This window comes from Humulus lupulus, chromosome 4 (genome assembly GCF_963169125.1).
Source record: "Humulus lupulus chromosome 4, drHumLupu1.1, whole genome shotgun sequence".
NCBI lineage: Eukaryota > Viridiplantae > Streptophyta > Magnoliopsida > Rosales > Cannabaceae > Humulus > Humulus lupulus.
In genome coordinates this window covers 213,018,360-213,030,259 of record NC_084796.1, presented here as the reverse complement: position 1 = coordinate 213,030,259, position 11,900 = coordinate 213,018,360, and the positions used below count along the sequence as shown (strand labels likewise).

General features: G+C 41.7%; 1 protein-coding gene across 1 annotated transcript; it reads right to left on the bottom strand.

Annotated features, from left to right (window-relative positions):
* Positions 1-854: 854 nt before the first annotated feature.
* Positions 855-1,901, bottom strand: LOC133832864 (uncharacterized). Its single transcript, XM_062263146.1, has one exon. It carries the CDS (start codon positions 1,899-1,901, stop codon positions 855-857), a length of 1,047 nt encoding a protein of 348 aa, XP_062119130.1.
* Between the last annotated feature and the right edge of the window lie 9,999 nt (positions 1,902-11,900).

Below are 11,900 nucleotides of genomic sequence, written 5' to 3'. Positions count from 1 at the left end.
AATCCCAAAATGGGCATGGTGGAGGGCCGGATCTGGTTCTCCTCTAGCCCCTTCTTCTGGAATGCTTCCCAGAAGAGGATGTCGACCCCACTGCCCCCGTCGATCAGAACTCTGCCCAGCTGGCAATGGTTAACTTGTAGGGAAATGACGAGTGGATCATCATGGGGTAGGTGGACGCCCTTCAGGTCATCATCGGTGAAGGTGATAGCAGAGGCTGGGTAGCTTCTGTCTTCTGAAGTGACGAGATTGACCACGTGGCCTAATGATTTGTATCGCTTCACTCGTTCTTCCATCCTTTTATGGATTTTGGTTGCATGCTCTTGATTATCATTGGGTTCTATGATCCCGTGGATCATAGGGACTTGCTTAAGAGGCTCCTGGGTGCTGTCAGAGGCTATGTGCACGGGGTCTGACGCTTGTGGAGCGGGGGCAGAAGCGGGGTTCTGCTGCGAGGTGCCTGGTCTGCCCGTCTCCTTGATGTATTGGGTAAGCCTCCCACTCCTCATGAGGGCTTGGATCTGATTGTTCAAATTGTGGCATTCAGCGATCGTATGACCGTGATCTTTGTGGAAGAGACAGTATCTGCTTTTATCCCTTCTATCAGATGGAGTGGTAATTTTGTAGGGCTCTCGCCAGATAGGTCTGTCTTTATTTTCTTCATAAATGACTTCTTGCGGGATGGTGTATTCGAAGGATGGGTATCGTGATGGTTGTCAATCCTGTCTTGGCCTTTTTCCTTCCTTCTTATGATCTGTTTGGTTCTGTTTCCTCTTGTCATCCCTGGTAGGTGGTGGAGGATTATTTGTTGGCGGAGTAGAGATGAGTGCAGACTTCTTCTGTGCATGCTCTCGAAATTATAATACCCTGAAGACGCCCTCGGCTCGGGTCTGTACGTCTGCCATGTCATATGGTGGTGTCATGGTGAGATTCTCATGTAAGAGAGATCCCACCTGTAAGCTTTTGACGAAGAGATTTGCTGCGGTGAGTGGGTCGACGTCGTGGATTTGATGCACAAGGTCAATGAAACGCTGTAAGTATGATTTCGGATGTTCATTCTCCCCCTGTTCAATCCGATAGAGATCGGCCATTATTCTGGGCGCCTCTCGGTTCACGCTGTACTGCTGTAAGAAGGTCCGTCGGAGATCACTAAAACTGTTGAGTGACCCGGGCTTTAATTGTTGGAACCATAACAGAGCTGGCCCGGAGAAAGTCGTTGAAAAGACTTTGCATTGTATGGCTTCGTTATTAGCTTCTAATGCCATCTTCTGTTGAAATTGAAATAGGTGGTTTAGTGGGTCTCCCTTTCCATTGAACGCTGGCAGGGAAGGAATGAGGAAGTCTCGAGGCTTTGGCTCATTCTGAATCCATTCCGAGAAAGGCGATTTCTCAGTGGTTCTTGATACTAGATCCAAATGTTCGGTGGCATAGGCGGATCGCCCATCTGAGAACTTCTGCATCATTTCCCTCATCATGTCTTCTTTCCAGCTGTCCAAGAACCGAATCAAGGGAACACGACCTTCAGAGGGAGATTCGTGTGCGGCTTGAGGTGTGGTGTGTTGAGGCCGGATTTCGGCTGCTGGCTGAGCGGGTCCGGTGGGTTCTGCTTCCGCCCGCCCATGCGTGTCAGAGGTTGGGGCTTGTCGCTCTTCGGTCCCGGAGGGTGGCGAGATTCCTTGGGATCTTCCGTTACTTGGGTTCATGTGTTGATGAGGGGAATTAACGCGGTCGATTAGAACGTCAAATCTGCTAGAATCAAGATTGTCGTAGGCTTGGGTGTTGGGAGTCGTGTCAGCGGACCTGCGCAGCTCAGCAATCTCGGCTTCGAGCCTAGCTTGGGCTTCGATTAATGTCTTGATTTCTTTGTTGGACCGCTGCTGGCTCGCTTCCAACAGGCGATACATCCTTTCAATCTAGTCGCTCATGTCTGCCGGAGGGACGCTCTGTGCGACCGGGCCCGAAACTCCGTTGCCTTTCTATGGCATGATTTATGGGTTTGTAGTGGATCTTGATTTCTTAGTTCGACGACGTGGCTAAGGCCGAAAATGTGTCTCGTTTCCCACAGACGGTGCCAATTGTTGGGGCAACAATTTGTCTTTCTATATCTGGAAGTAAAAACCCAACGATGAATGATAACTTGCTTCTATTCCGGTGATGAAGTTTTCCTTTGACTCGTTGGGGTCACCTGCAAGAAAGACACTCCGATGCTTAAGTCAGTTCAAAGTTCGATCCATTTCTCTTCTCAGAATCTCTTATTTATAGGACGATATATGAAAAGCAGTTAGTTGGTTCAAGCGAACCCTGGAATGGGGGGAAAGAAAATAACTGAATTTCCCTCCAAAAATATCGACTTTAAAATGTCTCGCTCAGGGGTCAGAGGCGCAGATTGCCTCTGACCCACAGCTTCTGCCTTTGGAACCTCTCTTTGCCAAAACGCTCCATTTTGAATATTTGATAAATGAGGAAAGGGTTTTTGGGCCAAACATTTTGGGCCCAACAATTACTTTCATTGATGATTGCTCCAGGTTCACATATGTATATTTGCTTAAAAATAAAGATGAAGCATTTGATGTGTTTAAAGTGTATAAAGCGGAAGTTGAAAATCAACTTGAAAGGAAAATTAAAATACTTAGAAGTGATAGGGGTGGTGAATATTTTTCAAATGAATTTAACTTATTTTGTGAAGAACATGGAATAATCATGAATATACAATCCCTTATACTCCACAACAAAATGGTATAGTAGAAAGAAAGAATATAACATTTATTGAGATGATTAATGCCATGCTATTACACTATAAATTGAATTTTAGTTTGTGGGGGTGAAGCCTTGCTATCCGCTTGTCATATTTTGAATCATATTACCATGAATAAAAATAATATATCTCAATATGAGTTATGGAAAGGAAAGAAACCAAACATTGGTTATCTTAAAGTGTGGGGGTGTCTTGCTTATTGCAAGAGCACCGATCCAAAAAGGACCAAGTTGGGTCCAAGAGCTACAAGATGTGCATTTGTGGGTTATGCCCAAAATAGCACAGCTTATAGATTATTAGACTTGGAGTCTAATGTAATAATTGAATCTAGATAGGTTGAATTCTTTGAGAACATGTCATGCGATGACAACAAGTTAGAACCAACTCAAACTAGAGAGCCTCAAGAGGAGACTCCTAGAATAGTTGGTGAGCAACCTCAATTGCCTAGAAGGAGCCAAAGGCTCAAAGATTTGGGATCAAGTGAGAAGCGTTCTCCAATAGAGACACTATACCTTGTTGAAGGTGATAATGAGGAAGTTACTTGGAAACATCCAATAGTACTTCAAATAGAAGATGATCCCAAAACATTCAAGGAAGCAATGTCCTCAAGGGACTCCCCTTTTTGGAAGGAGGCAATTAATGATTGCTGACTGGTTTTTTTAGCCAACTGACGCGGAGTCAAAATAATTAATTTGAGAGCTTTCAATTAGACAATCAATGAACCATAAATAAGCCAAGAACCTGATAGTAATGAGCAATAAATAATAAAGAACTCCAAGATTTATAGAGGTTCGGCTCCAAGGATTAGTAATGACCTACTTTATCTTAGATTTGTATTGATCTTAAGGGTCTACACAAGATAACCAGTGAATACAGGTAGATTTCTAGGTGTAAATAACAATACAGAATGGAAGAATCGCTGCTAAGTACCAAGCTAGGCTGCTCGGCATGTTTCTGGTACTAGTCAGTAAACTAATTTCGTGAACCCCCTCCAATGTGGTGGAGAGTTTGTATTTATATTGTCCCTCTCGCCCAAGGATTGTGCCTGAGCATAACTGATGGGGAAATACCCCTACATTCTCGCAAGTGGTTGTTGTCCTATTCTTCAGGAGTCTTGACTGAGTTTTCTGGGCTATTAGACACTCTTTGCGGATGGTTGGGTGATTCCTACGGAGAGCTAACAGAGAATGTAACTGCTTTCATCCGAGCAAGTATGTCTGTTTGTCATATCGATCAACTGCACTCCTGGCAAGCTTATCGAGTAGTGACTATTATACTAACCAGCAAGTTTTCTGGGGGTCCTGTCGAATAGTTGCACTTCTGGAGATAGTATGTCGAGCAGTATCTTGTCGTATACCCTGCAAGTATACACTGACCAACCTGTTGGGGGGTCTGCCCAGCCTACTCCACGTGTCTAATTCTGGTGTCACGTTAGACATGTCAATTTTTGGGATAATATTTGCCCCCCAAGTTTGCAATGGTGTAAAGGCATCATGGAAAGTTTTCTTCTAGGGACCATACCCCCGCAGCCTGGTCAGGGGGACATGCCCCTTGCTACATGGCATAACACTTGGTTTAGTTAATTACTTTAGTATTTCCAAGAAATGACCTTGCAGTTTTTCCTGCCTCGTTTTGGAACCATAAAGCGACATAATGTTCCACCACTAACTGTACCATGCAGTTGCCAGAAAAGTGGCCGACGTACCTAGTGGTTGAGGCGAAGTGATTGGAAGGACATGCTGACGTGTCTAGGGAGGCGTGCCTACAGCAATTAAAGGGATGACTCATCAATGTCGTGAAAGGAGAGAAGGTGTTGCACCTAGCTTATAAATAGCTTCCCTCTTCCCTAATATCACTTTACACTCTCCCTTTTCCAAACATTACCCATACTCAGAGCTCTTCGAATCTTCAAACTCTCAAACTGACCATTGCTCAGCCGTGCTTTACCGAGGTTCTTTGCACCGCACTCGCTTCATCCACTTGCTACTAGTAAGTCTTCCATTTTCCCATTTGTTATTCCTGTAACTCATGCAAAATGCTTTCTTATTTCTTTACGTTTTTTTTCGTTGTGACCGTGGGTAATTTTCTTGATAAATCCCTAGATTTCTTGAATGCATTTTGCTTGAATCTACAAATAGATGAATATTTTGAGTGGTCCTCGATCTGGGTAACCCATTTGAACCTCTAATTTTGTAAAAACTGGGTTTTAATGTCCCCTTTGTGTTGATTTACGTTCGGTGTTCTTGAAGAACAACAAGAACAACTCCTAAAAAAAAAATTTAGGGAAAACCCTCCACTTTCTTGGGTTTACTTGCTCTTGATCTAATCTGCCTGCTGCTCGGTATGTCGTACCATATTTGTTCTGGGCTGGTCGGTATAATCTATGACATCCCTATCGACCAATATTGTTCGGTGCTCTCACCTCACCTTTCCCTTTTTTCTTGTGTGCGCAAAAGGAAGGTAACCACCGAACCGACTTGTAACTCATCACTAGGAAACAATCAACGGCACCCATCAAACAAACTAATCGTGGTACGGAGGAGGAAGATCCCCATGTGGCATGTTGTGCCACCGCCGGGGATGCGCAGGAGGTCCCGCCCCTTGAGGAAGAGTCGAGCACCTCAGGGCAGGAAGGGGAGGCCAAAACAGACTACGCCACGAAGATCTATACTGAGGCCATTCTCAACCCCGCATTAGAGTCAGAGGAGGCCCCTTTGTACGTAGCTCCTACCAACACCATTTCTAACAAACAGTTGCAAGACATCAAAGAACATTTTAAGCTCGAAGATGTTTCCATCCTCAAACTTGCTACCTCGCAAATTTCCAAGCACCCCGGGGCCGAATTCTGCGCCTGGAGCATATTTCACATTAACACTAGCGCCACCCTTCCACTTCTTCCATACTTCCGCAGTGTTACAGACTATTTTGGGCTTTCCCCCACCCAAATTAGTCCTAAGGGCATCTGGTTTCTCTCGACCCTCTATGTTTTGTACAAATCCTTAAACTGTCCAATGCCAACTGCACACGAAATAAATTATCTTTTTGACCTCAAGTCCAGCCTTCGACAAGGCAGGTCGGGGTATTTTTACTTTAGCCATCGATACTCCAACATTTACTTAGCAAATATTGAAGGTATCTCCAAGCTTGGGGAGTATACCAGCCAATACTTTGTCACAATAGACATTTCTTCTAATCACATGTCCTTCCGTCGTAATGACCTCTTTAGCTGGTCGGACCCTACCAGAGAGATGGAGAGACAGGCCAGATAACTAGCTGGCATGGACCCTAGCCGCAAAGATTTGGTGGCCTTGACCATAGTAGAAAGACTTGCATCTGTCGGGCTCTACCCTAATCCCAAGACGAGGGCCAAGGGTACCACCCCTACCAAGCAGTCGCCTAGGAAACCTCCATCCAGCACTAGGTCCCCAAGTCCACCACCCAGTAAGAAGCAAACCAAACCATCAATCCCTCTGTCCAAACCCTGTGTGGCCCACCGAATAAGGAGTTCGGCCGAAGTTGTTATTAGGGAGCTTGCTGAGCATGGTGCTCCAAAAATTGTCGCCACCCCCAGCCTAGAAAGGGCAAGCATCTGCAGTAGAGCATATAGATTCAGACTCATCGAACAGTGATGGGGATTTTCCACTAGGGGTAGCCAACTGCTCGGGGGAGCCGAAGAGGGTGATTTGACTCTCTATTCACAACTTGTTTTTACTTTTGCTTAATTATGATTTTTTTTCTTGCTCTGACACTGCTCGACACCTTTACTAATCTTTTGCTTTTATTTTGTAGATATGTCGTCCGTCTTTTTCAAGAATTTTTCCCAGAAGCATACGAGCGGTCCTAACAATGATCCTCCCTCAGCCAAGCATCAGAAAGTTGACTCACCTGCCAAAGCTACTGAGCAGGTTGAGAAGACCTCTGATAAGACTCCCTCTCGGAAAAAGGCGCAAACACCATTGTGCAAATTTGGAAAGAGCAAAGGACTCCCTGCCGAGGAGGTTATCCATACGACCACTGCACCAAAGCTAGCCACCCTGAGCAGAGCCCAAGAAGGCTCTGTTGAAGACCCTATTGAGGAGGTCCACGGGCCTTTGAAGAAAGCCATGGCCATCCAACAAGGACATATAAAAAGGGTGTCCTCCTCCCAAGCTGAATTCATGGATACACTCGGTACCAAATCCCTAGAGTACATCACTAGTACCAATCTCCAGGATGTTGCTAGGGTAAATAATTGATATGCTCGGCGTTTAAATAATCTTTCATCTTTGTTACTTGTTCTGAATTCCTTCATTTTGTATTGCAGGGTATGTTGGCTCTCAGCTACACTCACCACTGAGCCAAGGGGGTGAGCAAGAATGTGGTTGTCTTGGTGAAAAAGTCCGAGGACAAAGCCTCTCAAGTTGCCCAGCTGACCGAGCAAGTTCGAAATCTTCAGCAGACCTCCGAGTAGATCTCTAAAGAAAATGAGGTGCTCAAGACCGCTACTGAGCAAAGGAATCTTGATGTCAATCGACTAGAGAGGAGGGTAGAGGAGCTGAAGGACATTTCCATGAGTAATTCTGCCGAGGGGAGAGTCTTCCATGAAGAGAGGGAACTAGCAAAGGCCCTTGATTAAGAGAAAGTTGGTCAGGCTGCTGATGTCGCGACCTACGAGGCTTTTGGCGTGAGAACTTTCTATGACTTCTGGGTGTGCAATAAGGGGTGGATTACAACTATATGGGGGAGGCTTTCGATGAGCTTATGAAATACTGTACTAAGCGAGAATAAGTCGAGGCCCAGACTGTGTCCACCGAACACGTTCCAGTTGTCAAGGATCCTGCTTTCTCTTTTTCCGAACAAGACAACATTCCTGCTCTCGAGGATTCTACTCTGCCCTCTGGTCTAAATGCTTTAGCTGACACTTCTGTTCCTGCTGACTAGTCTCAGGACTTTCTTGCTGCCCAGCCTCAAGACCAACCAACCAACCAACTTCAAGACCAAACAACTCCCCAGCCTTACCTTAAGACTCTTGAAACACTTGATATTTTTAACTTTTCTTTTATTTTTGCAAAGACAAAACATGGTTGAGCCCAACAGCCTTTAATCTCGAGCACTCTTTTACTCTGGTAAAAATAGCATGGTTGAGTCGAGCAACCTTTAATCTCGAGCAATCCTAACACTTTTCTATAAAATGCTTCTCGTTTCAACTGTATATCTGCTCGTGCCTTATTTTTTCTTACTACTCGGCGTATACTGTTTTTGGAGTTGTGCGACTCTGTAAATCAGAGCTATTCAATTTTTTCAAATGGGTTGTAAAAAACAACTTTTCAACCCTATCTACTGTAATTGTTGTATGCCTATTTTTGTTGCTCGGTATATACCTAGCCACGCGTAAGCACTTTAACATTAATAAAGATTAACATTTATAAGTCCTTTTAATTACTCGCTTTTTCTTTTGTTTGTCCATGTATAACTCTGGTGCCCCCCAAGTTGTTGGGGTTTTATGCTCTAATTAAAACCCAAATTCTTTGTAATCTCATTTAATTATCAATAAAAGAATAGAAATCATTTTTTGACTTGTTCAATCACTTTGCTCACATGTTTTATTTTCATGATTATTTGTTTAATATAAACTTCTATTAAATCCCGAGCATATAGCTAATCTTATTTATAGTGACGTAATCACAGTGGAATATAAATATGATTATATGTTCAAAATAAGTTAGTCCTAAGATTAGTCAGTGCATAGGATTTACACTGACTTGCCAATCTACGATATGATCTACTTACACATTACAGTGTTATGTTCTTTCCAGAACATTAGCAAAGTAGATAAGATCGGATGTATTTGTTACATCGAACTGGACCAATACTGACAGTTGATAAGATAAGTAAACATACCGTTATTATCTATTCTAGTCATATCATATAGTTGACCATAGGTCAATTCAATCTAAATTCTGAGTGGTTAGTATTCTAACTGATTGTATCATTTGAGTTCTTTGACTTGTTCATTACCAGCTTACCCTACGAACTAGCCCATACTTACATCTTGGGAACTCGGTAGTATAATTGAGTGGGAGTGTTAGTCATAGATATGAACATCTATAGCTTCTGATGAAGAAGTGAAACGATGGTTTCCTTTTAGTTTGGTTCAAGGTGTTAAATGATAGAGATCTCATTTCAGTAATTAAATTAGTTTACTGAAATATCATTTACAAGGAACTAAGTGTTTTAAGGATAAAATACAATGAGGGGTAAAACGGTATTTTAGTCCTATCTCATTGTAGACCGTCTATAGAGGATTGAGTGACAATTATGGTTGTAACAATGGATAATTAATAGCGTATCTATATTTGTTATAGAGCGTTCTATGAATTCAAGAGTGCAACTCCAAGTCTATAGTGGAGTCACGAGGAATTAATAAGTTAGTATATTTATTTGTTAGATTTATGATAACTTATTGGAGCTTGATTTCATAGGCCCATGGTCCCCATTGTACCTTGGATAAAATCATCTAGATAGTCTCAATTAATTGATTTAATCATCAATTAGAATTATCAAAGTTGACCAGGTCAATTTTGGATAGTTTCACAGAGTTGTGTAATTTTGAGAAGAAAAGAGAAATTATGGCAGATTTATTAATTAAGATAAATTGATATCTAAATTAATAAATAAGTTTAAATCAAGGTTCAAATTATAAATAATTAATTTGATAAAGGATTTAAATAATTATTTAATTAATTAAATCAATAGAAAATAATACAGACCTTGATTTTAAGTCCATTAGGCTTATAATCAAATGGAAAATTTCACGGGCCTATAGCCCATGATAATTTCGACCTAGGGCTTCAAAATGGCTGTTATTTTATTGATTTTTTAATTAAATTAAATGGCCTAATTAAGTCTATAAAAGGAGTGCTTAGAGAGAAGTCAAAATATAATTTGATAAGTCACAAGTCAGATTTTCTGATAGTTTAGATTCTCTCTAAACACAAGTCCTTTTCTAAACCTCTTTGTTATTTTCTCTTCTTCTCTCTATATCTGTCTCATGTGTTGAGAATTGCCCACACTAGTCTAGGTGGTTCAAAGGATACATTGGAAGATTGTGAAGAAAATAGAAGATCGGTTCAGTTTCTTGATAATACTCTGCGACAAAAAGGTTACAAGAGTTAGAGAAACTGAAGGAGGACTCCTAATTCCACTGCGTATACTGTAAGTATTATATTATTTGTTTCTCTGGAATTCAATTTTAGAAACATGTTTTAGGCTATCTCGTATTAATTTGTTTAATATTAGATATACATGAAAATAAATAAAGATCATGTATAAGCTAATCCAACACAAGTAACCGAGCAGGATTCATAACACATGGGTTATCCTCTTGGTCACTTGATAATTGACCAAAGTTGCTCGTAATAACCTGTCCGGGACCACTTGTGTTTGCCAAAACCTAAAAAGGTTTCGTACATTGCCGATAATTTGTGACATAGATCACTATCTAGAAAGGTAATCATTGTAAAGTAGTGCTTGTAAAAATGGACAAAATTCGTGTCTTATTTATTAAAAATTAACCATACAAGTTGCGTCACTACACTATAGCTTACATTCATAAATATTAATTATTACAATAAATGGGAAAATCGTGCCCATGTGTAATTAATAAAGCTAACTTTGGCTTGGTCGATGGTAGGGGCAATTTGTGCCTGTATCGGCCAATCAACGATCACTTCAAAGTATTCTTTATTGGCAATACCTTCTTAGGTGTTACCCATTCTAGTAACGGGGGACATGCACTAACTGAAGATCCTGGTCATACCGTGCTAGCTTGTACGTGACAGGCGATATTATCTCCGTAACCTGTTAAGGACCTTCCCAGCTTGGACCTAGCAATCCTGCCGAAGCATCTTGAGTTTCTGGGAATACTCTTCGCAGGACTAAATTACCCACGTCAAACTTTCATTCCTTAACTTGAAGTACCAGTAAACCTTTTGTTGGTGGACAGCCAGGCGTATGTTGGACTTTTTGCGTCTTTCCTCAATCTGGTCTAAGGACTCAGCCAGCAGTTGGTGGTTACAATCTTTGGCATATGTTGTACGCTGGTGAGATGGTGGAGTTATTCTACTGGCAGCATTGCTTCATATCCATATGCAAGTGCAAATGGGGTATCTCCAGTAGCTGTTCGCTTGGTAGTCCTATATGACCAGAGTACTTTAAGTACTTTTTCAGGCCAGTTTTGCTTAGCCTCTTCTAGACGATTCTTTAGAGTGTCTTTGAGACAGAAAATTTGTGATGTCATGCTTGGCACAGAAATCAGTAAACAGTTGGCTGTCAAATTGGGTGCCATTGTCATATACTATCTTCTGGGGTAGACCAAATCTGCAGATTATATTTTGCACAACAAAGTCTAGTATTTTTTTTTGGAAGTGATGGTTGCCAGTGGCTTGGCTTCGTTCCACTTGGTGAAATAATCCACTGCTACCACTGCATATTGTACTCCCCCCTTTCCTTTTGACAACCGACCAATGAGATCAATTCCCCAAATGGGAAAGGGCCACGGGCTTTGCATCTGAGTATGTTCGTTTGGATCTGCTCAGGGTATCTTGGCAAATCTCTAGCACTTGTCGCATCTTCGAACACATGTTCACCAAATGGATGTCAAAACGACATTCCTAAATGGGGATCTCAAGAAGGAGGTCTATATGGAACAATTGGAAGGTTTTGTTCTTCAAGGAAATGAACATAAAGTGTGTAGACTTGTCAAATCATTATATGGTTTGAAACAAGCTCCAAAACAATGGCATGAGAAGTGTGATAAAGTCATTGTTTCTAATGGATTTAGACACAATAATGCAGAAAAATGCTTATACTCTAAGACTTTTGGTCACTTTGTCATACTTGTGTGTCTATATGTAGATGATATGTTGATTTTGAGTAATGGCATGAAAGGAATAATGGAAACGAAGAGGTTTCTATCTTCTAACTTTAAAATGAAAGACCTTGGAGAGGTGGATACCATTCTAGGTATCAAAGTTAGAAGGAATAGTGGGGGTTTGTGTTGAGTCAAACCCATTATGTTGAGAAAGTGCTTGACAAATTCAATCATCTCAAAATCAAAGAGGCACATACACCATTTGATTTAAACATGAAGTTTGAAAAGAATGAAGGA